The sequence below is a fragment of the Sycon ciliatum genome, chromosome 1, assembly GCF_964019385.1.
Source record: "Sycon ciliatum chromosome 1, ocSycCili1.1, whole genome shotgun sequence".
In the NCBI taxonomy this organism is placed as follows: domain Eukaryota; kingdom Metazoa; phylum Porifera; class Calcarea; order Leucosolenida; family Sycettidae; genus Sycon; species Sycon ciliatum.
The window spans coordinates 92,582,832-92,610,461 of NC_088643.1; the positions used below are offsets into that span (position 1 = coordinate 92,582,832).

Genomic DNA, 27,630 nt, shown 5'->3' on the forward strand with positions numbered 1-27,630 from the left:
CATGTACGGTATGCGAGATACCCGTCCTCAGAATTTCAAACATTTCAGCATGGAATTTACAGACAGAAGAACGAGCAATTGTTTTTCGTAACTCTGAGTTTCACGAACTGAATCAATCATCAGACGAAAATAGAAGCATGGAATTTAAAATGACAATCAGGTTTAGTGTGGGTTTGCAGGTAATAGCTGTTCTCATGCCCACAAGGTCCCTTGCAGAATTGTAGCAGAATTTACTGTCTACTGTTTTAGCCGCTGACGTTCTCACACTTTGCCGTGGAATTCAAGGGAGACTGGGCAGGCCTTTCATACAAGAGAGACAACATGGCACTTAATCTTTGCCATGCCAATGAGAATAGGGCGTTACATTGAGATTAAGATAAGCTGCCGGGAAGGCCTTTCCATGCTACATGACAGCTACACGTGTCAATGAATAGGATTGACTAAGCAGGGTGGATGATGCTGGCACTTAGTTTGGTAGGTTGCGCTCTCCGTCTGTCCTTAGCTCCAAAGTAACCCTGTTCAATATGCTGCTCGTGTACCGTACAGCAGCGGGATGGCTGGAATCCGTCCTTGGATCAGTCCTGGAAGCTGTTAATGGAAGCACTGCACATGTGCCCTTTAGCAGATAAGAACACTACTAAGTCTTGGTGATGGGTAGCAGCAAGGCTGTGTACAGGTAAAACTGACTGCTGCTCACAGCGTACGTAAGTCACAGTGCTGGTCACAGTGCTGGTCACACTGAACAGTATCTTCTCCATGAGCATGCCATTGTCTCTATGCTCGTTCACCTTGGAGTTGAGAGTAAAGGATCAGTTGGTGATGGCGGGTAGGAGTACTTCACTGTGACGGTGTACTCCTCCTGTGCTTGCTTGATCTCCTTCTCTAGTCGCTTTGCCACTTGATCGGGAGTGTTCATGTGTGCCTCCAGTGCTGTCTGCTCGCGCTCCTTGAACTCTTCCAGCACGCCTTCATTCAGAAAGTCCACAGGAAACTGCTTCCTCACAAATTCATGGTATATGTCTCGCAACTGGAATAAGACAGAGCACACACACACACACATGCACGCACCCCCCCCCCCCCCACACACACACGTACACACACACACGTACACACATGCACGCACCCCCCCCCCACACACACACGTACACACACACACGTACACACACGGACGCACGTACACACCCGTAACACAGTACATTGCTTAGTTTGTTCACAGAGGGTTCAGTACCTGGTGGACAGAGCTTCCTTCCACAGAAGGTGGGATGAGGTTGTAAAGCAAATTGGTGTTTCACATGAAATAGAGTTCCAGGCAACACTACAAGCAATAGCAGCTCTACAATAGTCCTGGTAGTGTTGCCTCTCGATAGTACTTGTGCATCAAACTTCAAGATTCAACTAAACCTTGTTCTGCTTTCTGTGCACACGTACACACAATGACATGATACAAGTACATTTGTCCTGCTTGTAGCAAGAGTACAAGTCATGTACATAAACCAGTGTGTGCAACTCTGGGAGAATGAGCTCACGGTGAAGTTTTATGTTTAGGTCATAGGTCGCCTTTGCTGCGTTTTCATATTGGTGGACATGATCATTGTGACCATACCACCAATGCAAATCCTGTTCTGCATTGCTGCTTGTTATACAAAGGGTTAAAACGCACCTGAATCTCCCATTATCACCTTAGTGATACGGTGATTTAGCACTGAACCTACGGCATGACGGGTTGTCTATTATTCATGATGACCTAAACAAAGAACTTCGCTATGGGATTGGGTTTACACAGCATGGGATTGGGTTTACACAGCATGGGATTGGGTTTACACAGCATGGGATTGGGTTTACACAGCATACATGTAGATGTGGAGGTGCACACTCCGGTTTATGTACTCTTGCTTGTAGGCAGGGGCACTGTCTTTCTCAGTAGGTGCTCCGCCTTGTCAACCCCACCATGCAGGCAGTGTATCCCACTCTGTACTTGTCGTACTGCACAGTTACTTGCACATGGATGGATAGTGTATGTGCTGTGAGTGGACATGGAGTGTGTATGTCCAACACGACACCACAAGTCCGCAATAGAACAAGCGGCTAACATGTGTTGTTACTCTTGAGTTTCCTGGCTAATTTACTGTCATTGCTAACTTGTGTCATTTGGCTCCGTCCTCGCGGTATCGAGCACCTTTGCAAGTGTTTAGCAACTTAGCTTGTGTCCAATACAATATACGTGTAAGTTACAACTTGTGTATGTGTGTGCATGCGTGTGTGTGTGTATGTGTGTGGGGGGGGGGGGGGTGCTTACCCATTTCAGGTCGTCGGCAAACTTGTCGGTTTCTATAAATATTGTGTACCATACAACTGCATACAGAACACAAAGATGCAAATTGCAAAGTTAGCACACGTACAACACACACTCGCACGCACACACACACATACACACACACATACACACTCGCATGCACGCACACACACACATACACATGCGTACACATGTATACACGACCCCAGATAGTCTGCATCAGCGGCTGATGCTGCAAATCTACCACTACTAAGTGGCGAGAAACGAAGGCCACTAGAGTGCCCAGTGTTGCACACTCCTGCTGGGAGGATACCGTTCTCACCCAATTAGAAGCCCCTCTCAAATAGTACCCCCTCTCCCCCCCCCCCCCCTGCAATGACCATTTGAAAAAACCGACTGTAGAACAGTTAATTTTAGCAGGTAAAATATTCAGCGTTTTCTGAATCTGGACCAATTCACGATGAAATATTTGAGCGATCCGAGTCGCAACCACTACTTTGATCCGAGTTTCAGAGTAAAAACAAGAGGACTAGTACTGTACATGCAAAATATCGTTTAGCGTTTAGCGTGGCAAAACTTTAGCAAAACACTCCTTTCGCTAAAATATCACCAGCATTAAAATTAGCCGTTCTACAGTAAACAAGCCCCTCTCAAATAGAAGCGCAGACTATTATTCGCAAAGCATGGGGTGACCAGGCAGTGACTATGGTTACTTCTACGGTAAGGCCAAGTGCATACAACACATCTCTTGCATGCACATGCATGTGCATACCGCAGGCCATGTTGAGGTCAGCGCAGTGCGTGTGAACTAAATCGAGGCAGAGTTGCTATGAATACAAACACTTTAGAGATTTGATTGGAATGCCCGCATGGATAGAAATAATAAAGCCCCTCTCGAATAGAAGCCTCCTCAAAATTGGCATTAATTATAAATAGAAGCCCCCACCTTTTAATCGAGTGAGTACGGTTTACTCGTGGTAATTTGCATGCCTGTGACTTACCCATAAGAGTGCAGAAAATCAGACCTGCCAGAATTCTCATATGAAGAAAGTGTTCAACTGGGTTTTTGTTCAGGAATGGAGGTAAGTTCTTCAAGTCTATTTCATCCGGAATGTAGAAAATCTGCTCGCTCTTCAGCATTTGCCTCTGTTCAGTTGTGATCGGTATCTGACGATTGTGGACAATTTTGTCTTGTGTAAAGTATGGATCATCCACTTGCACAATGGAACTGCGTCTCTGCCTCACAGGTCTGAACGTACCCAGCTGCAAAAAAAGGGATGTACACAAATACAAAAACAGATAGAGCTATCTTCTGGCCCGACACATGCAGTACTTGTAGATCCTTGTACACGTGCACCAACAGATAACGGTGCAGGTGGTGCAATGACAAAGCAACCTACAGTCAAACCTCTTTAGGACGAACACCAAGGGACCCATGGTATTTGTTCGTAATAACGGGTGTTCTTCTTATCCATATTTTACACCCAGTGAATACACAGTATCCAATAGAGCTATGAACAAGTTCTTGGATCTACATAATCCACCAACTTTGCCTTGATGTGTGTTTAGAATGAGCCTAGTGCGCAGCTCATCCTTTTCATTGCTATAATTAAACTACAGGTACTACGTCTTGTATCGCATGTGTCCGGCCCAAGTTACATGCGGATTTCCACACCATGTCACGTGGCATGTGTTGGTGTGTTCCTTTTTCAATGTCAGTCTGTGAAGACCTTTCAATGTCAGCCTGTGGAGACAGTGCATACAACTTGATGCTTGGCGTAGGTCTGGATACGTCGTGCAGTTTAGTATGCGTGTGTGTGGGGGGGGGGGGGCATTGTGTGTGTGTGGGGGGGGGGGCATTGTGTGTGTGGGGGGGGGGGGGCATTGACCCTAAGCTGTACTTGTAGCACTATGACAATAGACACTGAGCACAACTTACAAGATCACGTTCTATTCTCGGTCGTTTTAGAAGTTTCCTCTCTGGCTTGATTGGTATGATCGGTGCATATGCCTTGCTTCCACAGTACTTCTCCAGTATTGCTGCCTGAGTAGTGACCTTTGCTAGACGCTTCTCCTCTTCGTCAAGGACACGAGCCAGTGATTGGTGCCTCGCAGCAAGTGCTGATGTATTCCTTTGCAAACTATGATCCGTGTGAATACCAATATCACCATGGTTACTGCCGGTACTACGCTGTATGCTTGTTACCCTGACAGGTCGCTGCTTGAAGCTGATCAACCGTCGTTGGGTCGACACCATACGTTTCGGAACGTCTGAACCAGAACCAACTACAGTTCCATCCGATCCCGCCGCGCTGGTTGACGATGTCCCATCGCCACTGCGTACCTGACTGGTACCATAGAGAAAGCGAGAGTGTATCAAACCACTGCACCTACCGACTACCTGAAGTTTCATCTTGACTCGCCGAAAATTGACAATGCAAACATTTTAGAAATAGCAGCTAGTGCAGAGATATCGGAATCGTGACCAGCGAAGTAGTGGCACACCAACTCCTGGCGAATGTTCTTTGTAGCTCTACAGTACTTGTAACAGTGATAAATCGAGGAAGAATCTACAAGTCCTAGTGTTAGCAATAGTAGTATGCCCACTAGCAAGAAGCAGTGCAGTATTCTGCTGAGAAATACATCTTTTTTGAACAGACGTTAATTTTACCGGACTGAAAAAGATTTTTTTGTTACTGGAAACAGAGCTAGATAAAGTCTCAGTCTGCAGTAGGCCAAGGGGAATCCCCAGTACCGTTTCATGCACGACTGAAAACCAGAAAATGAATCAATCAAGCGAGTCGGACCTGGCTGTTTGTACAAAAATGGTGTTGTTTCACGGAGTAGAGTCGTCCCACTGCTGGAGTCGTAGATCTAGCGTTAGCAGCTAGACCTATCCTTGTGCAAGTTTAATAGTTGTAGCGCTTGAACAATTTAGTAGCTGGTCATGGTGTCTGCGGGAATTTTCACAAACAGTTATTTGTGTGTTCGTCGGATCAAACTGAGAAGTGTCTGGTGTTGTTAGCCCAAAAAAGCCGTCACTGTAGCGCAGCCGTGTTGTCTTTCTCGTCACTGCCGGACAAGACCAACGGAATTTGCTGTGCCGATATACCAGTGTCCATTGTGAGTCCCGATTTCATGTGAAGAGCCGACCCATGGCTGTCCTTCGATGGCGGCATGCAAAACTGTTATTGTGATGGCTGTCCTGCAGAATCGTGTTGTGAGGATTATGCCAATCGCGATGGATATTTTAATATCTACACTAATGTCTGATTACGTAATGAGTTGCATGGGTCATAACTCAGCTAGTGAGACTGTGACCCGTTATGGTATTCTCTACCAGTACCATTCACCTACCGACCGTAGTAGTAGTACTGAGTAGTAGTTACCTGTACTTTGCACGCACTCAACTATATATTAACATTATTTTAAAATAAGAAAGGTTTGCTCCCCACACCGGAGCTCGCGCTATTCCGCCGGCTTTACTTGACACTTGACTGACTCACGACTGCCATCCAGAGCACACGAGAAGTCCATCGAACCTTCGACTCGGCAAGGTTCGATGGACTTCTCGTGTGCTCTGGATGGCAGTCGTGAGTCAGTCAAGTGTCAAGTAAAGTCGGCGGAATAGCGCGAGCTCCGGTGTGGGGAGCAAACCTTTCTTACAAATCATCGCCGAAGTCGCAACCACTACTTCGTATTATTTTAAAATGTTAATAATTATGTAGACTATGATATTATATGTAGACGATTACGTGTCGGAAGGTATTCTACATTGGTGTGGCTATGAGAAGGCAGGGGGTCTGGGGGCCACCCCTTGGGGACATGTTAGGGAAAGTGGGCCCAATCATTGCCTCAAGAACCACAGGATAAACGATTATTGGCGCGGCTTTGGCTGCACCGGCGACATCCCTGTAATCATGACGAACAACATTACTGACCCGGTACTGTATAACTACTTATACCCAGCTCATATTAACCCCCACTAATTCCTGTGATCTATAACTGGTGAATATATCTCCATATTCACCACTTTAACTTGGGGTATATACTTTGCTATATGACCACGGCTACGCCTCGGTTTTTATAGCAGTGTTTATATTTCCATAAACACTACGACATCGGTGTTTATTTTATACATGTACAAGCAATGGTGGTCTGTGGGTTTCATCGTTCCCCAGTGCGACTGTATCACGTTGTCAGGTGTCGACTATGGACTAGGTGACAGCATCAGTCATAGTTCACTCCACCATGCCACGCTGCATTCCGACAGACACTGTGACTGAGGCTGTTTTGCTCAGTTCTTCATCACTCGCCGCAAATGCTCGGAGCCAGCACAGCTCATGGGTGGTGCGGCAGAGGGTTGGCTACAGGGCAGACCATTCACAGAGGGTTGGCTACAGGGCAGACCATTCACTCTAACCCTAGTTCAGTATCATAGGAGTATTCACTGTGACCTCTAGCTCCATGCATCACCTCTAGCTCCATGCATCATCTCTAGCTCCATGCATCATCTCTAGGTATTTGTTACCTGCAAATTCCGCTGGCAGCCGCAGACCATCAGCTAGCACACTGGTCCCCAGTGAACAGGAAGATCAGTTTATCAAGAATAGGCTCTAGCAAAGGGTGGACAAGTATACTAGTAGCCTAATTCTGAGTATGTCCACATACAGTGCTGCTCAATGAAATCCAGTCGTGGCACTCAAGTTTGCGCCTTGCATCATTTCGCAGCCCAGTGTCCGCAGGTCTATGGCTGCGCTACGCCCGGCGCGTACTTGAGTGCGGCGACGACTGGATTTCATTGAGCAGTACTGTAGTTGCACAATGGATATTCCGTGAGCCCCGGTGTAGTTATAGATATTGGTACGGATATGGCCGTACTCACGGTACCAGTGTATTACTATTAGTGCCTCGGCATGCACAAGTACATGTATCTCTCCAGAGGTCTCCTCACTCAGTAGTAGCACGGGTGCTGACCTGTATGCCGTGTGCAGGTGGGCCAAGTAGGTAGTGTTACTGTATGCATGCCATGCTGGAAGTAAGTAGCGTATGCATGCCATGCTAGAGTCTGCTGCTGCAGTAAGTATGTAAGTAACATCAACGCAATGACCAATGCTGTCATGGCTTCCTTGATAACCCAATCATGTGACTTGCAATCATGTAGGCAAACCACTGAGCATTCTTTGTTCGTGTGTGTTGATGTGAATGTGTTCATTACTGTACTCAAGCTTGGACCATAGGCGGAGTGACAAGCTATCCAAGTGTCGCTGCTAACAATGGCTACAGAACCTCCAGCAAAGCGTAAGCGAACTTCAAGGGCAGGAAAGAAGCCAACTGGTGAAGAAGATCCTGCAAAGCCGGCGGTGACAAAGAAAGGCAAGACGCATATCAAAGGTGACAAGTATGCCATGATTGGAATGATGGATGGCAAGTCTGTGGAGACAGCACTCACTATGAAGTTACCTGACTATCTAGCACCAAATCTAGATGTTATCTTTGTAAGTTGTGGAAGGTTCCTTTCATTGAATACCCACTCCACCCATGCACACCTGTGACAATCTACATGCAGAATCAGTTTTGTCTCGTTAGACTTCGAATTGGACCCTACCACACACCACTCATATACAATCATGTACTTCAAAGTACTTGTGCACTCGAGCAGACCCGGAGGATTTGGCAGCGATCGTATTTTGGCCTAAAAAGGCTAAAATCTCGCTCATATTGAGTCATAAGTTAGTTAGTAATAGTATGTAGGCAGATGGGATTTAGTTCACCACCACATGCAAAAACTGCCCAACAGAGTACTAGTACTTGAGCGACAACAAGCGTGTTGAAAATATGTTCTGAACTGTGTGTGGATTGACTAGATTGGTATTAACCCTGGTGTGGTGTCAGCTGCACGTGGACATCATTACTTCAATCCAACCAACCACTTCTGTAAGTCATGTCATCACTGTCTTTTTTCCTTCTTTTTTTGCCATCACTGTATCGTAGCCACACAGTTGTAGTGATAATACAGTACCAACCCTTGTACTCTGTTCCCAGCTGAGTGCCCCGGGGGGCTGATTAATAATTAGGGTGATGCGGTAGCACTTTTCAACGGTGGAATGTTTGAGGACGTTTCTTGTCTTGCTGTACACATGTTTCTAACCATTGCAGGGCCATTGATGTTCCAGTCTGGACTTATTGATGAGCGTATGACTGCTAAAGAGGACGCACAGTGTCTAGCTAAAGGCTTTGGTCTGACCAACATGGTCGCACGAACGTCACACGCTGCATCTGACCTATCTCGGTCAGTGGTTCTCTCTCTCTCTCTCTCTCTCTCTCAGTGTGAACTGTTGATGTGGCATTATAGAGTGCCCTGACGGAAAAAGCATCACGGGCGCCTGGCACAGTACTATTGCTGTACCTGGTTGGATCAGTGGGAAGATGGTCAAATGACAACAGGAGACACAATAAGCTTGTTGCTGCACATGTTCTAACAATGGGTGCTCCAAATATAACCCTAATCCTACACTGGTTTTGCACACATGTATGTGTGACTGTGCGTGCGTGCATGTGTACACTGTAACGTTAGATCCGAATTGAAGGACGGTGCTAAAGATACAGTCAGCATGCTGCAAGAGCTCCGACCAAAGGTGGCATGCTTCAATGGCAAAGGTAAGCATGTATTCAGCTCTAGCAAATGCATTGCTGCAATTGTGTTTAACCCTTTGGAGTCCGTAACTTTTTTGCTTCCGCAGAATTTGTGGCAGTTACGAAAATGCGCACTCCATTTCCAACATAACTTTGGTTCTACTTCACCGATTTTGAAGATCTTGGGCTCGTTGGAAAGCTCTTGATGAGAGAAATACAATGAGCCCAAACTCGCCAAGAGCACTATTCATTGTCCGCCACAACGCACCCGAAACGCGAGTCCAGCTCCAGATCTGAGACGAAATCGGTCTCCTGTAGCCATTTCACTGAATCTAGCTCGGAAATGTTCAACTTTTTTCGAGTAGAAGCTTTAATACCTTGCCGTGACTTTGCGCTGCGCCGGCCCTGGCACGTGCCGCCTGTCATGAAGCTGGGAAAATCCCTTTTTTTCACGCACTGCTGACTCGCAGCACGCAGCGCAGAAAATTCGAAATGTTTGATCGCTCGCCGCTCACTCAAACTTCATCGCAGAGACTTTGGACCTGTTTGAGGCGATAGCTGAGAGTTTTCTCTACCATCTAGACCCTTCGATTGTTGAATATGGTCAATATTTGGCCGAGAACCGAAAGTTTGACTGCGCCCACATGCATACAAAATGCCCATGGTTCGAAATCGAACCATGGACTCCAAAGGGTTAAATATGATGCAGTGTTTGCTGCAACAGTTTTGCTGAACTGGTGCTTGGGTGGGTGTATTTTTAAAAACATTTTTTAAATGCTGTAGTAAGTATCCTGTTTTGGTGTGTTCATCATCCCGTAGTGTTTGTCTTGGTCTTGATCAGTAATCACATCGTGGTACAATGTCTTGCTCCACACTCATTGCAGGTATTTACGAAACCTTCTCCGGCACGAAAAAGTGTACCCTTGGACGGCAGGAGAAGTGTATTTCAGACACAGATGTGGTACGTACATAAAACAGTCGCCCGTCTTTAATCCAGCACTTTATAAACCAGCACAATAATCTGTAGCAAAATGTCCTCTTCATGCATTTGCGTAGCACAAGTGGTGCCAGATTATAAAGGGACCACTAAACACACATGACATAATGACATGACGCGATGCACGAGGGATATCAAATTAATTTGCCAACAGCATCCCAGCGCTAGTAAGTGATCATCGCTGGGCATACATGATCTTGTACAGCGTTAACATTCCTCTTCACTGTTTAATAGAGAACCCGGCGACCGCTATTGTGATCATATTGGCAATTGCACCACAGAGTTCTGCGTGGATTGCTGTGTTCTAGACAAGCCTCTCTGGTCATGGTCGCAATCAATGTTCATGGCCCTATTGTTTGTGCTCAGGTTGTTTACGTGATGCCATCAACATCAGCCAGGGCAGCCCAATTTCCTTCAGTTGCATCCAAGCTACGCTTCTTCACAGAGCTGAAGGAAATCATCGATGAATGCAACAAAGCGTCCAGCCCCGTGGCAAATGCCAGTGCTGCCACCAGCACAGTGCCTTGTGTGCCACCCATTGCAGCAGTACCACCGCCACCACAAGCAATGGCAGCAGCAGTGGTGGGATCAGCAGCACAAGCAGCAGCAGCAGCAGTTACCCCAGTATTACCAGGAGATGCAGTGGCTACACCTTGCAGCAACACTACCTGCTAATAATTATAGAGCACATGTGCCATACCTACATGACTTACATTTCCTGTATCAGCTAGTCAGACTGGCACTGCTGATGGTGTTGGCGCTAGCTACATGCAACCAGGATATGAGTACAGTCATGTACATATATGTGTATATATAGAGAAAGAGAGAGGCCATACTACATAGCATCAGGGTTACGCTGACAAGTACCCACACTACAGTTGCACATGCACATTCACACACACAGCTGTGGGCACACTGGTCTCACGAGCAATGCATCAGATCATGAGCTGTATCATCAGATCATGAGCTGTATCATCAGCAAAGTCACCTATCCTACTACTGAGTATCCTAGCAGTGTTGCGATGTGAGTATTTGCTGTATGACTTTCACAAGCCCTCACACACTATATTTTTAGTTGATAAAACCGGCTGCAAGAAACACAATTCTGCTCCACTACATGTGCATATACATATACTAGCAGAGACATCATTGGTGAGGCACCAACAGAATTGTATTAGTCTACTTGCAACAGACACATACATTGCACAATCATGTAAGAATGTAGCATAGGGACATGCTGCTGTTAGTCATAGTTGCTCAATACCAAAGGCCAGTCTAAGCTCCACACAGTATTATCATTAGTACATAACTGCCAAGAGCGTGCAACTCAAGTCTATTATTTTCTGCTATGGCAGAACTTCACGTCATGTGACAAACCCATACACATTGTTTCATACCCTGTGCTTTGGGTTAAACTGTCTGCTGATCACTTTGCACCAGGGAGTTGTTACGACCGGTATCTTCAGCCCTTTTCAATCATTTACATCTGACCAACACTAGCCAATAACTTGGACAAGCCACACCACGCTCATTTTACCAGCATTTGTAGATGTCACAAGAAGCAGGAATGACATGCACACACCTCGTTGTGCAACAGGTTGGCTCATCATGCTGCAACATATTAGTGTGCTGCACTGCACCTAATAAAGCTCCAGACCTAAACTAAGGCGATTTGAATTAATTAAGCCAGCTTTCACACCACGCACACACACCAACAAAGAAATTCTCCAGTAGTAATGTGGTAGCTGTGGCAAAGAAGAGCTTTCCAAAGGAAAAAAAGATGAAAAATCCTCAGGGAATCTGAAGTTTTGAACAACAGGATGCGATGGGCATCTAGAATCAGACATGATCAGTTCAGTCAAGTAAGGGACCTGCACACATTCTGGCACAGTAGCATGAATCACGTCATGGTAAAAAATCCTCGTATTTATCTGGCACGACTGCCCTGCGCTCACCGGGAAGGTAGACACGCTGTAAGGAGTAGCGGGCTTCAAACTTGCGCAACGGCACGACGCTGATGTAAATTCGTTTGTGCTTGAAAGGATGGCCATTGTCTGTGCGTGTCCTCCGTCTTGCGACATAGATGTGGTTGGTGTGTACAGTACCTTCCAAAGCAGAGTGCAACATGCCACCGGAACCAAAGATGATCTGCAAATGGAGAAACAGAACAAGAAGAAGAGAGGATGCTGTTAAGTGATGGTGAATCTCCACGGCATCAACATCGGAAATGATACAACGACAAAACCCTGTGTATACCATGGCTGTGACACAGCATGGCTTGAGAGAGGGTGAGCATCAAAGTGCCATCCAATCATCACTTGGCTCACATTGAATCTCTCGTGACTCCCTGCACAGCGGCGAAATACAGCAATTTCCAACCACCATAATCTATTGTGTACAAACAAACACCGGAGGCGAAGGGCTGTTCAGCGGTAACTTGAAGTTTCACGCATTGAAGCCATCATCAGACAACAGCATTTAGAACTGAAGTTATGCGAGCGGGCGTACCTATTTGTGGCTGGTGTGGGAGCAAAATACACCGTGGCAACTTTGGTGATAGTAAAGGAAGTTTGTGTTGCTCTCTGTGTGGGAGCTTGTGCCTTTCCTGCCAACTTGACAGCCAGAGCACAAGAAAATTCTGTTTAACCCTCCGCTCACCAAACATGCAAGAAAACACCAATCCCTGCTCAAGCAGCCGTGCCTTAGTCAATTGCGGAAAATACGGTACATGTACACGCTTTTCAGTGCCTTCCCATTGTCCAATTCAAACTTGGCACTTACAGATCAACTCATTGCACGGGCCTCTTTCAGTGGTGATAAAGAAGGATAAACTACATATCACATGCCTCAGGTGGATGTGTGTAGGGGGGGGGGGGGGCGCGGAGAGAGAGAGCGAGAGAGAGAGAGAGAGAGAGAGAGAGAGAGAGAGAGAGAGAGAGAGAGAGAGAGAGAGACAGGGGTTATTCTCTATATCTTTATCTGTATGACTGTGTCTAAATCTGTCTTCCTAGGAAGGTAGAGGAAGAAGCTAAGAGGCTTACATTCTCTCCAGGTTTGTATCTAGCACCATGTTGAAGAGCTACAAGATGTCGCTGTCTGACAACGTGATCTGTATACAGCGGAAAGAGGGAACAACTTGTTATACATAGAAGGAATGTCCAATGAAATTGTTTTGATATAAATATACAGTCAAACACATAAACACAACACACACACACTTCCACGGACGCTATGTTACTTTCCAAAGCCTGAGCATGGCTGGCGGTCATGTGGATAAGCTTGCAGATACTGGGTTGTGTCTTGTGTGTATGTGCGTATCTACATGTACAGTACAGCTTTGCCCCACTTCCCTGTGATCCTATCACCCATCATTGCTACAGTCCATTTCAAAACTATAGACGCGTAGGGTTTTTGAAATATTTCAAATTTGGCTGGGACTTTTGAGAATAGTTTCGGAATATTGCTCAGGACCGCTCCACAATTACTCTCATTATAGTTTCTAAACGATTGGATAACAGACGCCCAGTTTTGAAAAATTTATGCACAAAGTGATCACAGATTTTATGTGGTATAGATGCTGGCATAACGGTTTTTGCCTACAGTCCATTCATAAAAAGATGGGCTCTGGCTCTGGCGAGCTCCCGTATTTGGCGATTTTTCGTGGTTTCATCGTACACAGTGCAGCGAAATTTGAAATTTGAAAAAGGGTCCAAAAAGGGTACCTGAACTGGGGTTCGAACCGCACAATGCACGTTTGCAGGCGGGGTCAAACGGCCTGGATTTTTATGGTTTTTCCCAATTCAGTGCTGTTGGGGCAAAACCTGGCCGAAATTCTATTCTTGTTATGGCTTGCTTTTTGGACAAAAAAACTTCAGAAACATAATTGGAAGAGGATTCCATAGGGGATTGCAGAAAAAAATTCTAAAAAAACTCAAAGTTTGACCCACTTAAGGCCAAAAGCTAGAAGTCCATCTTTTTCTGAATGGACTGTAGGTACGCGTCTATAGTTTTGAAATGGACTGTAAGACTGTGTGTACATGATGTACACCACTCCTGTATGACATGAAGTGCATGCATGTATAGTTGGCATTTGAGTTCATAAGTTACAAATGTGTGTCCTGCACAGCAGCATCCAAATCAAGGTGTTGTACGTATATGTCGACAATGACGCAAGAGATTCTGTTTTGCTTAAAAATACCCGAACCCGTTACCAGGCTAAACCCTTACCCGTTGCAGCCCTAATTTACTTTACTTTTTGTAAAAGAACAAAGAATGAATTCTCATACTTTCATAATCATAACATGGGCTTCAAGAGCACATTTTATTCCCACTTGAAGTACAAGCATTGTTATCGCATCGTAGAATATATCAGTCCTAAGAATGGACTTTGTGTAGCATGCCAGATTAATGCAAGTGTATCGCCTGTAGTAATAAGTTACCGCTATCATCTGTTCAATGCAGTTCTAATCCGACTCACATTGTGTTGTAATGCTGTTGTGGTCATGTAACTAATGTTTCACAGCCACATGGTAAGCCTATGGGACTACTTCGAAGCATGAACGGCCGCATGCACAGTAACACCACGTTTCATGTACGATGGCCTTCCTGCCTCTGCGCACATGCATATGATATACATATGATATGTCACACTTGATTTATCGCGTGCAAGAAATATCGGAAATAAGAATAAAAAGTCGTTTTCAAACACCCACGCTATAACTGATACGTGCTGTACATGTATCAGTGCATACTTTCTATTCCAATGTACTTTATTTTTTATTTTTAGTACGTCTGCACGCATTCTAAATGCAGATGCTACGACATGGCTCGGTCCGGTACATACTGAACACAGGATTGCCTATCTTCAGTACTCGGGGACTCACTATACACTAGGTAAATAGCACAGCTTGTTGTACAGCTGGTGTACGCCTAACTTATTGCTCACTCTGTCCCCCTGGACAATGAGAACTCCACGCGATCGGTGGACAACTAGACAGAAACTGTAAGTTTAGAAAAGTATGCATCATAAGAAAGATGACCTATCCTTTCGGCAGAGCACAACTGTCACGTAGAGACATGAATACTAGTTAGTAGAACCATCATAGCACAAACCTACTTTTATAATACTTCATCCCCAACTTATAGGCAGGCATTGTACGCTTGGCGATCTTAGTTCGTACTGGTTGCCTTGTCCAAGAGTTGCCCACAATGGGCAAATCTGTGTAACATACGACACAGGAAAGCGGGACAAGTTCGGTTCACCCTGTCCAGCCAACATTGCAGCAAGCCATTCTAACAGACCTCGGACAAATTGACGAAATGCCCCGAACATCTTGACTATCTGAGCTCAGAATCTAAAATCTTCATCGTCTTTCTCTAAAACAAAAGCGTTGTTTGTACTCGGATCAGATCAGGTACTGAAAAATGAGCTCATTCGATGCATTCGCCTCATTTCGAACAAACACATTACAAAGTCATGTTTTGCAAAACTACACCAAAAATTATTGTTTCCGTCACCATGGTGACCGGCTCATGCAAATGTAAATAATTTTGTTCTTTTCTTGTACATACACCGTATAGGGGAGCGAAGGACTAAAGGGACGCTGGTCTAGGAGTGCGGCAGTTTTTGCACCATGGCAACCAGGAGTGCGCGCACGCGACAGCCACCAGCGCAAAGCGTTGTGTAGGCTGCGGAGATCCGGAGAGCAGGGAGAGCGACGACACTTCGCCGTGACCCAGGTGAGCGGCTGAGCGCATACATCTCGTAACTCAAAAGTCACAGGTCACATGGTCAAAGACAGTGCAGAAGCGAAAAAAGCACTGTCTTTGAAATTGAATGAACAAGACGTTGGATTTATAGTTCCTGAAAGTCACTCCACTTGGATTGGTTGGAACTAGCTTCTTTGCTAACTGTAATGATTTTGTGGAGGAGCGGTTTGAATTCGTTACTTTTCACGACAGCCTGACGCCAGCCTGACTTCTGGCTTGCAGTAGAGCTCTCCTTCCGATCCTGTCAATGGTCTCAGATTTGAAAGAAAAATACTCGAACAGTGATATTATTATTCTATACATCGCTTGTGGAAGGAAAGGGCGAGTGCTGGCAATCACTCAGTCTTCGCAAGTAGAGAATGTCCCTGCTGATTACCAGCTGAGAGACAGCTATTCTGTGCTGTGAAACGAAGGGACGATTCTTGAAGTGGAAGAACAATCGTACTAGATGTGATGATCTACTTTGGTTTTCTGGATCTTCAAAGCACCAGAAGTAGTATGTGTACTATTGAAAGCGCCCATTCCGTCTTGGAGGTGTGCATCACATTGACATTGTGCATGCGGTCTTTTACTAGTACATGTGTTTGGTCAGGGTCTCATCTGTGTGTGTGTCTGTCTCTCTGTTTGCTTGTGTGTCGGTGTGTGTGTGTGCGCGCGTGCGCGCGCATATGTGCTTATGTGTCTTCATGTGTGAGCAGTGTGTACTTTGAATGTGCCGTGCACAACTGTTTTGTGTGTGTATGCGCTTGCAATTGCCTTGCATGCGCTTTGAACATGTGTTCGTGTACGTGCTCCGCAGGACTTGTGATTTTGCCTGACCTTTGAAACCAATTGGACTGCCTGCCCTGGCAAGGGACTCTTATTGCCTAGCTTGTTGTTATGGTGGCATCAACAGTAGCACGTAACGCCACTCGACCTGTCGTTGCTTCACAGCGGCTGCTTTCTCGCTCCCGCTGTATCAGTTCGGCGTATTGCCCAGCTGCACCGTGTGGTGAAACAGCATACCGGTGCTCCCTGCTCAGTAGCTGTTGTCAGTACCAGGAACTTGGTGAGTGTAGCGGACACAGGTCGTGGCGAGTACACTGCGTCGCTGGTGACACACCATCACTGGCAATGCCCCGCGTCACGCAGTGCAGCGCGTCACTATTCCGCTCCACCGCGTGTCACAACCGCAGCGTTGCAAGGGCTGCTAGCGCAAGTGCAGCGTCTCCAGCAGGAACAGCGCAGCAACGGTGGCGGAGCACTGAGCCCGGAGCAGAGGTCCCGATTGGCGTCCGCTTGTCATATGCTGTGCGCTGCGATCGGGTCGTTGCTCAGCACCATCCCTTACTTGCTGCAGCAATGTTCCCGTTACAATGCTTACCCGGGTGTAGCCAGCAACGGACTGCGATCTAGTGTATCCATATTCTCCACGTGTACATTGGCGCTTGATGACATCATCAAGTCACTGCTTACGTCATCGAATACTAAGAGAGATTTCGCACAGGCTGTGTCAGCACTTGAAGAACATTCAGAGCTGCTCAGGGATCACGCGCAGCTTTTTAAAGTCATCTACGCTGTCGTGCAAGTGGCATGGACAAGACTGGCGACCTGATCGTTGATCATACTCAGTTTCCGGACGACTTTCTGGACACTGCTGAGAGTATGGAGCGGAGAAGCTTCTATGGACGGTGCCTCGGCCTTCATGTAAGTCACTGTGAGAAGTAAGGTGGCATTTGTATGTGTGCTCTGCGACCGTAGAGTACAATAGCTGTCCGTGGTCTTTTGGATACTCCTACTCGATCCCCCTTTGGTGCTTCCATGGAGCTATAAAGCCGAGACCTCTGGTCGGCTGAGCCCCACCACCACATGCACACTCCATTATTCACCCCAGTGTCTGGAGATAATGTGGATTTTGTAGAGAAAAAAAGAAGAAAAAAACATCCGAGTTTCAAAACAAACAAACAAAGGTGTTAGCATGCCATGTGCGGTTGACGTTGACGATTTGTTCTGTACCATGCTCAACACTCTCTTTTTGCTGCAGAGTGCCAGCTCTGAGCCTTCTAAGGCAGTCATCATTCACTTCCATGGTGGAGGGTTTCTGGCGCAAACGTCACAGTCACATGTGCTAGGTCATTGGAAACAAATGGGTGTGCTTTGCTGCCACCATGCTCCATCCATTTCTCCGCTGCCGTAGCCAATAAAACAAGATACTGTACCATGTGTGTAACACGGATGTGCACCAGGTTTTCATTTGGCCCCATATACAATAGTACAGTACTGCTCCATGACATCCAGTCGCGTCACTCAAGTACGTGCCGGGCGTTGCGCAGCCCTAGACCTGCGAACACTGGGCTGCGAAATGGTGCAAGGCGCAAACTTGACTCACGTGACCGGATTTCATTGAGCATCACTGTACATAATATTAGTATACCCTATGCATGTGTCTTCCTTGCGGTGTATTGTTCATGCAGAGCTATCTAAGCCACTGGGCCAACCAGCTCAACGTTCCCGTGGTGTCCGTTGACTACATGACGGCCCCCGAGCACCCGTACCCACGTGCCGTCAACGACTGTTTCTACGCGTACGCCTGGGTGCTGAGGAACGCCACCAGCCTGGGCACCACTGCCGAGAAAGTCATCCTGGCCGGCGACTCGGCCGGAGGTAACTTTGTCTTCGGAGTGGCATTCCTCGCTGCGCAGTACCAGCTTCGGAAGCCATGTCTGGTGCTGGGCGCGTACCCTGCTCTGAAAATCTCACTGGATCTGTCACCGGCACGCTGCCTAAGCGTAATGGATCCGCTGTTACCCATTGGAACGCTGCGGGCATGTTTGAATGCGTACCGGGGAGTGGCAGGTGAGATACCAGTTCTTCTTTTCCTTGGAAATTTCACTGTATAGTGCATTCCTGGGATTAGCAAATTAGAATTGGCAAACGTTGGCATCTTTGGATAGTGACAGCTGATAAGAGGTGCATAGACTGTCAATTCCTTCGGTGCAAATAGGATTGCCCATTTCACAATAATATATACCCTTACCTTGTAATGTGAACAGTCGGCGTGGAGACAGTAACTTTTAAAATTATAGCTAACGTGGTTGCGATATTGGTGTGTGACAAGCAAGGTGGCATGAAATAAAAGTTAAACTTCAACATTAAATACCCAGGGTCTAACACCCTTTTCTCCTTTCATCGGGTGTGGAGTGCTGTTTCGACGACCCTGCGTATCCTTTCCCAGACCTCAGGTGTGAAGTACCTCACCTGTGAATCACTGAGGTGGATGTCCCCTAGAGGTACGCTCAGGGAGTACGTAAATACCAGCGTTTTACTACTCCCTCATACGTTCTACTGAAGTTTGACTGTATGCGACGTAGTGACAATGATAGGCGTTACATTACTTTGTCCACGCCAACGTAGGCACCTTCTCTGGGAGGTTGCTCAGTGCACCCAATGTGAGAGCTGTTCGCACAATATGGGCCGGAATTGGCTGTAGGCTGCAGTCTCCCTCTGCGTGCGTGTGTGTGTGTGTCCACGTGTACTACGGTGAAACTACACCAAGTCACGTTCTTAGCACATCGACAATCAACTTTCACACTTCATGTCTTGTGCTTATGCAATGTGAAAGAACCTACAGTGCTGCTCAATGAAATCCAGTCGAGTCACTCACGTACGTGCTGGGCGTTGCCCTAGACCTGCGAACATTGGGCTGCGAAATGGTGCAAGGCGCAAACTTGACTCACGCGACCGGATTTCATTGAGCAGCACTGTACTTTAAAGTGCTTTGCTGTGACTTTGTCACTTTCTGGTTAGCTGTGATTTTGTCACTTTCTGGGTAGCTGTGTATGCTGTGCACAACCGGATTTCATTGAGCAGCATTGTATGGTTTTGTCACTTTCTGGGTAGCTGTGTGCACATCACCTCAAGCTTTGATTTTCATCACCTCGAGCTTTGATTTTCATCACCTGGAATTGAAACAAAACTGCGTCGCTTCCTTTGTCCTGCTTTCTTTATCTGATGCAACGTTGGTGATGGATGAGGACAGAGAGCTCTGTGACTAGAGGCAGGTGTTTGGTGGACGTGGACCGTGTGACTTGCCTTTGCCCTTGCTATAGTCTCCTTAAAGTCATCGGAATCCACTCTCTCAGTCTCTCTGTGCTCGCGCTGCTAGGCTATGCTGTGGATGTACTCCGCAATGCTGATTGCTCTGTGAGTACCAGTTCATGGTGTTCTTCTCTTGTCCTGTCCAGCACGCCAGAGTATCACCCGAACACCGGTCACCTGTCACAGCTGCAGTCGGGCATCCACCAACGTCATGCCACCATCCTGAATGCTTCGCCGGCCTACCTCTCTCCACTGCTGGCCAGTGATGAGATGCTGCACAGCTTACCATCGGTTGCATTGCTGGTAAGCCACTATAGCACACATGGCAGTACGGTATGAGCTATGCATTCACATACCAGTAGCTGAGGAGTGCTAATTCCGTACTTATCGTATTGACAAACTGGCCTATTGATCAGGAACTGTCCGCAAATACACCCCTGTCCAATACTCTTTCGAGAAGGAACCTTTCCGATGCCCCGGAAAACCCAAGCACTGCTATACCACACGTAGGTGTGTGAATTGTGACTAGATGCAATAGTCATGTACATGTAACTAAGTTAGGCAACCTTACAACATGTGCAATGTTGGAAGTGTGTTTCACCAAAAAGGAGACCTAGAGTAGAGAGTCTTCTGTGTAGTCTCTACATGTGACATGATGAGCATGTAAACAACCTAATTCTGAAGTACAGTCATGCACATGTACGTACTTCACAGGATCTGCTGGAGCCACAGAGTCAGAGGTCAGCAATGTTGTGACAGGCCCTGGCCTGTAGCTCTGGGTCTGGGTGTGATGTACAGTCAGATCTCGCTTATCCGGATCCCTCGCGACCCGGAAGAAAATAGCTGGCTACAGATTTACAGCATACGTGATGCATCCAATGTAACCGGTGTTCGGTTATCCAGTTCCCTCGCCTATCCGGATATTTTTGTGGAAAACGGATGTGTGCGGTTAAGCGAGGTCTGACTGTACTGTTAGCATTTTCAAGCCTTTAATACTGATCAATGCAAGGAGCAGTCTGTGTGTATTGAGTAGCGATGTCTGGAGCAGCTAGTCTGTGTGTAATGAGTAGCTGGCCATGTGAGTTCCATAGAAAATCGATTGTGCCTGAGACATATTGCGTGTCTGGGAAGGGGTGTTAATAGAGAGGTTAAGCTTTACGTGACACGAAAGTTCAGCTCGCGCGTTGGAAAACAACGCAAGTGACCTGCAGCTCACGTCGAAATTTGGAGGTTTACGCCTAATTTGACGTGATATTGCGCATCACGTCAGAAATAACGTGCAGCTTAACCTCTCTCTAATAGTCAGTCATGTGAAGTGTACACAGAGCACCTTGGTAAGCACATAATTATAGATCATCTACATGTATGTGCTGGACCCTGCTAGGAATGGGAAGGTGGGTTACTAGCACCCCTTCCACAGAGAGTAGTGTGCAGTATGAGCTGATAGAACTTCCATGACAGCGACCTCCATTGGAGAAGGACCCCTGCTGTCTAGTGGAAGAGTTGCCTGAGGCTCAGCCGTACTTCTTATCGGTATCTTTGAGTACAAGAACATTTCAAAATGCTACATTATTGTGCTCCTTTGTGGGTGTTCAAGTAAGAAAGCTATGTTTCTTTGCCGATAGATTTCTTCGTGCTATGGGTCATCTCTTACTCTGTGTGTGTGTGTGTGTGCCAGCTAGTTCAGTTGGTGGGTACACTTATGCCTGTGTTGGGTATGTTGCCAACGGGCTCGGCTGCTTGAAGGTGTAATGTTGTACTTGCCACCTTTGTTGGTTCCAGGGTTCATATACTTTCTATTTGAAGTATACATACCTGTTAACCATGGACTGCTTCTGGCTAGATTAACTCTTGTGTAATCGATGGTGCTAGTGATGTCTAAATCAGATCCAGCCTGATTTAGCCACCCGCACTAGTAGCAAGTATTACCTCCACTGGGGGCAGGGGTAACTGCAGTTGGATCCCAGGACGGATACCCTGATGCCGTCAATCCTTTTTCTGCACCTTGTCCACACCCACTTACTGAGGTGTGGTGAGCCCATAAGTGGGATCATTTTCAAGTCCACCCAGCGTTTTGGGGATTTCAGGGGTGTCGGCCGTTGGGCGGTTCAATAACCAATTGAGTCATCTTTCCAAGATTCCTTTAGAGTCTCTCTCCCCTCTCCCGGGGAGACCCACGTGACCAGTTTTGGCAGTGAGCAACAAGTACAAGTACAGTGTGTGTGTGTGTGTGTGTGTGTGCGTGTGTGTGCATGTCTCTCTCTCTCTCTCTCTCTCTCTCTCTCTCTCTCTCTCTCTCTCTCTCTCTCACACACACACACACTCTCTCTCTCTCACACTCTCTCTCTCCATCCGTTCTGTTGTACCTTTCAGCCAAGTTCATTTGACCCCCTCTTGGATGATTCCATCGTCATGGCGCGTCGTCTGCACGCACTCGGCAAGGATGTGACACTACACCCATTCGACGGAATATCCCATGGCTTCCTCAACTTCCACGCAGTCAGCCGCTTGGCGCAGCAAGCCACCGACATGTGCATTGAGTTGATGGACGCAGCAATCAAGCAACACGACCAAGATGTTTAGTCGTGATACAAGTAGTCCCTATTGCAGTATGAGATGTCACCACTCATGCGTTCTCAGTGCAGCACCGGACATTTGCCCATTGGCACTCATTTTACGAGTATTGAACTATTTAAAAAAATACTTAAGCAAGGTCCATAATTAGTTTTATTCCCGTAGCTATGCAGAAGACGTTACTTCAGTAACGTCTGGCGCTAGCCAGGGTCCACACAGCTTTAATTTAGTGTTTGTGTGTTTGTGTCACGCCTGGCGCTATCCCGTATCTGTCCCGTACCGTACCATCAAACACAGCTGGCCGCAATATTCAAATAGGGCTTTCAACCGCAAGATCATAACGTGAAGCAACTTGGAAGAATGAGTATGAATGCGAAGTGTATGGGGGAATGCATGTAGGGCGATGGTGCGGGTTCGAATCCCAGGTAATGCCCGAAAAAAATAGGAGAATTGAAAAATTTATAACATCCAAAATTTTTTTTGCCGTCATCAAGGCCGTAGACGGTGTCGTATTACCCTCGACCGTACCGTACAATCAAAAACGGCTGGCCACAATGCATATTCCAATAGGGCTTTCAAATACAAGATCATAACGTGAAGCAACTTGGAAGAATTAGTATGTATGCGAAGTGTATCGGGGGATGCATGCAGGGCGATAGTGCGGGTTCGAATCCCAGGTTTAATATGTCTAAAAACAAAAAGTAGAAACTTATAAGAATTTATGACATCCCTATGCTTTTTTTTGTCTCGGTCATCAAGGCAAAAAAGCATAGCGTAGGGCCCGGAGCTTCCAAGCTCTCTCGTTACCAAGCATCAAGTTGAAGTGGTTTGGACATGTTGCAAGGCATCAGGATAGCTACTCCCACTATTTCTTGGATGGAATAGTGCCTGGTTCTTGGCTGCATGTAGTCTAGCCTATTTTGCACTAGCGTGACCCATGCTACCGGCATACCGACAGCTCCTAAACAAAAAATAATAATGCGGTGCCCACGTTATTGTTGATATAAATATGACTGTGGCTAGTAGGGTAGTGAGTCAACACAGTAAAGAAATATACACCAGTTCTATGTGCGATAGTGCAGATCTGATACTTGCTGGATATAACATTGGAGGTTAGCGTCAATATGCACTTGGAACACTAGGGACAGTCCAGCCGTCCTAGATGACTACATTATCATACTCCCATCAGAGGGTGTACATGATTTAAACATACACACATAAAACGAGGCACTCAACTGTGAATGTACAAAGAGCCATGCGAACACGTAGTCTATGTCTTTTTCTTAGCCTTGGCGCGGGGCACCTTCGTGTGCGCGGATGCCCATGCCTTGAGGGCAAACAGCTTCTTGCCCAGGTCAGTCAAGTCGACACCAGCTAGTTCAACCTACAAGTACACCGTGTAAACACAGAGATAACACTGTGTTACATGTGTGTATCAAGACTCGCTGACTGAAGACTCACGAATCATGCATGCTCATATCACACGTGCGCATGCGAGACAGGAGACAGTTTGGGGAATGTCATCACACAGGAAAACAATACTAGCACATCGTTACACCACTGGCACTATGATAGGCATGTGACGTCACCCGGATGATGTGGATACATGAATGCAAGGGAATCCGGCATGTGAATACAAGAACACAGACAACAGCACAATAAGCACACAGCTACAGGAAACAACGCGAGGGGCAGTACCCAGAGCACACACAGGGAAGCGAACAATCACATGATCCGCTAGGCAGCAGCAGGACAACAAAACAGCCTAAGGACTACGAGATCTCGTATACTTAGCAGCAGGACAGACACATCCATTACTGGTCACATCAGCCGGCGGAGCACCCGCAACATACCTTGTCCTTGATAAGCTGTCCACGATTCTTAGCTCGTTCTGAGCGGAGGTTGATGGATGGGAACATCTTTACAAATTGAACATACCTGCAGAGGACATTGTAGGTCCACAAGAACTTGTCATAACACGAACCCACACATAGCCTAGAGGGATGATCCTTTCCCACCAACGACTACTATTCAAGACTTCAAGTACCATAGTACAATACATGTCAGTAGCCTATAGCGATAAGCAGCCCATAATTAAGTTCTCCGTATTCCAGGAGGGTCTAGATGCTGCTAGATATCCGGAGAGCATCATCTACTCATGTACCGTAGACCAGAGCTTTATCATAGATATCAGTCTGGTTGGTGAGAACTGAGTAGGCGGGAAAGCACCTAGTACAAACCACTGCATCAAACTTTAAAACAAATACGGACACACACACACGAGCGCACACTCATACACACAGGCACACGAATACTCATATACGTAGCAGTGTTCTGACGTACCTTGGTCGCGTGCTGTTGTTGGGCCGACTGCCGTGCGCCACACGCTGGTCCCAGATGAGTAAGCTGCCAGCACGCATGGGTACTCTCTGGGGCTGTTTGTACATGGGATCATGGCCATGCACAGGTATAAAGTTCTACAAAGAGAACACAGAGATCACAGGTAACAACCAACCATTTGAATGGTAAAGTAGTCGTTGTTGATGAAATCCAGCCAAATAAAACATCAGTACCCCGCAGCAGTACACAGACAACTGTCCCTGTGGGCAACAACTGTATGGTCCTGACCCTAGTTGAGCATGATAAGGCTGGATTTTGCTGGACATGACAGTCGTTTTAAAAAGCAGCACAGTCCCGGAGAAGGTTGCAGGAGAAAACAAGTAGCTGTAGAGAGAGTTTGTTTTTTGCAGATTTAGATTTATATTGCTCCAGGAATGGTCAAGGGTGAACAAGGGTCTTGTCAACTGCACAAAGGTGTTGTTTGTTGCTCGGACCGCGGTCACGTTCTCAGTACTGAATATCACACCAGCCTTGTCGCGCTATACATTGTGCCGTGGTGGTCACAGGTGAACGCGTTGGAGTGTCGCTTCTCAACAGAGCCTACAAAACAAAGTCATGGCGCGTGTGCCGTTATCACCGTTTGCATGAAGCCTCAGATGTCGCGGAGTGATTCTTAGTTTCTTACCTTGACTTTCGCTCAGCTCCCCGGCAAGTTTTCCTGTTTCTGTAGTTACGTCATGACCAGTATGGCACTCAGCTGTGGGGTAGCTAAACGATGAACCTAGTAGGGTGCAGAAAAAAAACACATATACATCATACATTAAAAATCCGGTTTGCATCAGCTGTGGATTTTTCAACTCCCATCCTCCCAGTCCCTGCAGAGAAACTTTGGTATAATTAGTCTGATGTGATATTGAGTCGCGTGATATTGCAAGATAACACACAAAATGTCACACAAAATGTCACACATTGAGTGCCAGATTAGATAACATTCATATCACTTTGAAGTATGTTACATGGACAAATGTGGGCACAAGTTATGCGATTGAGTCTACCAACTAAGCCAGATTTTGAAGAGTCAGACGTGCACAATCCAGCACAAAACTGACAAGGAGCACGGAGACATTCCACGGCATGAAAGTGCCTTGTGCCCACATTTTTCCATGTTACAATTTTTTCTTGGCTCACCGTCTGAGTTCCAATCTCTTATGTGTTGAGTTATAGTATTCTTGAATTGTGTTCAGTTTATCATCATTATAATTAGGTCGAGCATTGAAACGATTGTTTTCAGAATCAGAATATTCATTGAAATGCTGATAAGTAGTTGATACGTGTGGATAACACAAGTGGTTATTTGTAGAGGTTATTCTTCTGGCAACTTTTTATTTCGCCATTTGTTTGGATAATGAACCTACCGTTCGCACAGACTGAGCTCACACAACTTCTCAGCTTCAAGGGCAGTCGTAACTGACTTCTTTAGTTTCTCCAGCTGGGTGTTGTGTCCTCCACCTTGTTTCATGCTGTCAAACTAACAACATGTGTGAACTATAACAAGGTTTATCTAATACTAGTATTGTACTAGTATTGGGTTTGTACAGTCTATATCCAGCCCACTGATAATGGTGCAGAGCCACTCCGTTTTATGTGTCTATCAGCACTGCTTGTTGTACTGTTGTGCATTATCATACTACTACGCATTCGTTCCTCATGTTGTATTCACGTCTGATGCGCGTAGTCGCGTACACTGCTTTCATTCCTCATGTTGTATTCACGTCTGGATGCGCGTAGTCGCGTACACTGCTTTCACTTCTCATGTTGTATTCACGTCTGATGCGCGTAGTCGCGTACACTGCTTTCGCGCAATCTTTTGATTTGAATGTTTTTTGAATCTCCGCTTCTGCTTCGAGAGAAGCAGAACTTTCCTTTGTACTGCAAGATGATTTCGATCAGAGTCAGAGTAAAACATTATAATACAGTCTTCTAAAACAACGAGTCGTGTGCTATCCGGAGGCATGTTCGAGTAAGAACAGGGTTATATAATAGTACTTGTCTGTATCAGAGGGTCCCGGGCATCATACAGGCGTAGGAATAGGGCCTTTGTAAATAGCTGCCGTTCTTTGCCAGTACGGTAATGTTTCTGTGGGCTCTTTTACCTAGGGTTTTTGTCTCTTTTTTGTGTTCCAATTGATTTTTACTTTTTATTTTTGTGTTTAATACTAACATTCATGCATTTTTATGACTTGAGGCTGCACGCGTGCTAGAGTGTACGTGAAGTGTGTGGGTACAGTGAGGGCTGCGTCCCACCCGCCTGTGTGGATTCACAGGAAGTGTGAGTTACGAAGTCTGAAGAAAATGTTGAACGGTCTCTGCTGGGATGACGACTACACCATAGCTCAGTGGTTAGAGCATCGCTAGCTACAAGCGAGGGTCCCTGGTTCGAGTCCTGGTGGTGACAGTCAATTTTTTGTTCAGACTTTTCCCGTTTGTCTCTTTCCCTCAAACTAGTGAAGATTCATGCATTTAAATTGATTTTTGTACTTCAAAGTAGTTTACTGAATTTGAATTTGTTTGATGATATGTGCAATTCATTTTTCCCGCACAAGAGGCTTTACTAGTACTTACCTGCGGAGGCATTGGTTGTGAGAGTTACCACCTCACCCTCGCAGTTTGGCGCTGCATCCCCTCTGAGATGAACGGCTGCTGAAAATGTTATTGCGTCTGCGTTGTTGTGACTGCTTTTGCTACGCTGCCTGCTCTTCTTGACATTGCTGCTGCTACGAGTACGTACTGCAGTCTTCTGTCTTGGCAATTACTGCACTAATAAATAATATTGAAGTAATAATATTCACTGGTACAGTGGTAGAATTATTAGAAGTTGAAAAAGACATCATGATATTGATACTAGTAATCATCGAAAGAAGTGAACATGAACCGCTTCGAACAC

At 46.2% G+C, this 27,630-nt stretch overlaps 5 protein-coding genes across 7 annotated transcripts; 2 read left to right on the forward strand and 3 right to left on the reverse strand.

The window, feature by feature from the left end:
- Nucleotides 1–78: 78 nt before the first annotated feature.
- On the reverse strand, nt 79–4,931 carry LOC135806522 (uncharacterized). Its single transcript, XM_065320715.1, has 4 exons — nt 4,233–4,931; nt 3,295–3,556; nt 2,297–2,352; nt 79–1,027 (listed from the first exon to the last, which is right to left on the reverse strand). Exons 1-4 carry the CDS (start codon nt 4,704–4,706, stop codon nt 785–787), a joined length of 1,035 nt encoding a protein of 344 aa, XP_065176787.1. The 5' UTR covers nt 4,707–4,931; the 3' UTR covers nt 79–784.
- A 160-nt stretch (nt 4,932–5,091) lies between these two features.
- On the forward strand, nt 5,092–11,322 carry LOC135806524 (G/T mismatch-specific thymine DNA glycosylase-like). The gene is made up of 7 exons (XM_065320716.1): nt 5,092–5,416; nt 7,522–7,791; nt 8,161–8,230; nt 8,453–8,585; nt 8,871–8,953; nt 9,814–9,890; nt 10,293–11,322. Exons 2-7 carry the CDS (start codon nt 7,570–7,572, stop codon nt 10,599–10,601), a joined length of 894 nt encoding a protein of 297 aa, XP_065176788.1. The 5' UTR covers nt 5,092–5,416; nt 7,522–7,569; the 3' UTR covers nt 10,602–11,322.
- A 108-nt stretch (nt 11,323–11,430) lies between these two features.
- Nucleotides 11,431–15,387, reverse strand: LOC135806525 (uncharacterized). The gene is made up of 4 exons (XM_065320717.1): nt 15,228–15,387; nt 15,043–15,144; nt 12,968–13,035; nt 11,431–12,074 (listed from the first exon to the last, which is right to left on the reverse strand). Exons 1-4 carry the CDS (start codon nt 15,256–15,258, stop codon nt 11,832–11,834), a joined length of 444 nt encoding a protein of 147 aa, XP_065176789.1. The 5' UTR covers nt 15,259–15,387; the 3' UTR covers nt 11,431–11,831.
- Nucleotides 15,388–15,525: 138 nt separating this feature from the next.
- Nucleotides 15,526–22,475, forward strand: LOC135806526 (hormone-sensitive lipase-like). 3 transcript variants are annotated; one of them, XR_010551238.1, is made up of 5 exons: nt 15,526–15,665; nt 16,495–17,381; nt 18,149–18,530; nt 19,919–20,075; nt 22,146–22,475. XR_010551238.1 is itself a non-coding variant. In XM_065320719.1 (3 exons), exons 1-3 carry the CDS (start codon nt 17,268–17,270, stop codon nt 22,157–22,159), a joined length of 510 nt encoding a protein of 169 aa, XP_065176791.1. In that variant the 5' UTR covers nt 15,799–17,267; the 3' UTR covers nt 22,160–22,475. The 3 variants fall into 3 exon arrangements, 1 of the variants encoding a protein (XP_065176791.1); XR_010551237.1 differs by lacking the exon at nt 15,526–15,665 and having other exon boundaries at nt 15,806–17,381; XM_065320719.1 differs by lacking the exons at nt 15,526–15,665; nt 19,919–20,075 and having other exon boundaries at nt 15,799–17,381.
- Nucleotides 22,476–22,901: 426 nt separating this feature from the next.
- On the reverse strand, nt 22,902–27,559 carry LOC135806527 (putative phytanoyl-CoA dioxygenase). Its single transcript, XM_065320720.1, has 5 exons — nt 27,309–27,559; nt 25,372–25,467; nt 24,690–24,823; nt 24,200–24,284; nt 22,902–23,730 (listed from the first exon to the last, which is right to left on the reverse strand). The coding sequence occupies exons 3-5, from the start codon at nt 24,791–24,793 to the stop codon at nt 23,617–23,619; spliced, it is 303 nt and encodes a 100-aa protein (XP_065176792.1). The 5' UTR covers nt 24,794–24,823; nt 25,372–25,467; nt 27,309–27,559; the 3' UTR covers nt 22,902–23,616.
- Between the last annotated feature and the right edge of the window lie 71 nt (nt 27,560–27,630).

What these genes read in the sequence shown, in the direction of transcription:
- LOC135806527 (XM_065320720.1), bottom strand. Translation starts at nt 24,793, where the DNA reads ATGTACAAACAGCCCCAGAGAGTACCCATGCGTGCTGGCAGCTTACTC. An exon ending in AACAACAGCACGCGACCAAG is followed by an intron (nt 24,285 to 24,689) that starts GTACGTCAGAAC and finishes TGTCCTCTGCAG; the next exon opens with GTATGTTCAATTTGTAAAGA. An exon ending in GACAGCTTATCAAGGACAAG is followed by an intron (nt 23,731 to 24,199) that starts GTATGTTGCGGG and finishes GTGTACTTGTAG; the next exon opens with GTTGAACTAGCTGGTGTCGA.
- LOC135806524 (XM_065320716.1), top strand. Translation starts at nt 7,570, where the DNA reads ATGGCTACAGAACCTCCAGCAAAGCGTAAGCGAACTTCAAGGGCAGGA. An exon ending in CAAATCTAGATGTTATCTTT is followed by an intron (nt 7,792 to 8,160) that starts GTAAGTTGTGGA and finishes TGGATTGACTAG; the next exon opens with ATTGGTATTAACCCTGGTGT. An exon ending in GCTGCATCTGACCTATCTCG is followed by an intron (nt 8,586 to 8,870) that starts GTCAGTGGTTCT and finishes CTGTAACGTTAG; the next exon opens with ATCCGAATTGAAGGACGGTG.
- LOC135806522 (XM_065320715.1), bottom strand. Translation starts at nt 4,706, where the DNA reads ATGAAACTTCAGGTAGTCGGTAGGTGCAGTGGTTTGATACACTCTCGC. An exon ending in GATTTTCTGCACTCTTATGG is followed by an intron (nt 2,353 to 3,294) that starts GTAAGTCACAGG and finishes TTCTGTATGCAG; the next exon opens with TTGTATGGTACACAATATTT. An exon ending in TTGCCGACGACCTGAAATGG is followed by an intron (nt 1,028 to 2,296) that starts GTAAGCACCCCC and finishes GTCTTATTCCAG; the next exon opens with TTGCGAGACATATACCATGA.
- LOC135806525 (XM_065320717.1), bottom strand. Translation starts at nt 15,258, where the DNA reads ATGTTCGGGGCATTTCGTCAATTTGTCCGAG. An exon ending in ATTTCGTCAATTTGTCCGAG is followed by an intron (nt 15,145 to 15,227) that starts GTCTGTTAGAAT and finishes TATGTTACACAG; the next exon opens with ATTTGCCCATTGTGGGCAAC. An exon ending in GATACAAACCTGGAGAGAAT is followed by an intron (nt 12,075 to 12,967) that starts GTAAGCCTCTTA and finishes CTCCATTTGCAG; the next exon opens with ATCATCTTTGGTTCCGGTGG.
- LOC135806526 (XM_065320719.1), top strand. Translation starts at nt 17,268, where the DNA reads ATGGACAAGACTGGCGACCTGATCGTTGATCATACTCAGTTTCCGGAC. An exon ending in GACGGTGCCTCGGCCTTCAT is followed by an intron (nt 17,382 to 18,148) that starts GTAAGTCACTGT and finishes TTGTTCATGCAG; the next exon opens with AGCTATCTAAGCCACTGGGC.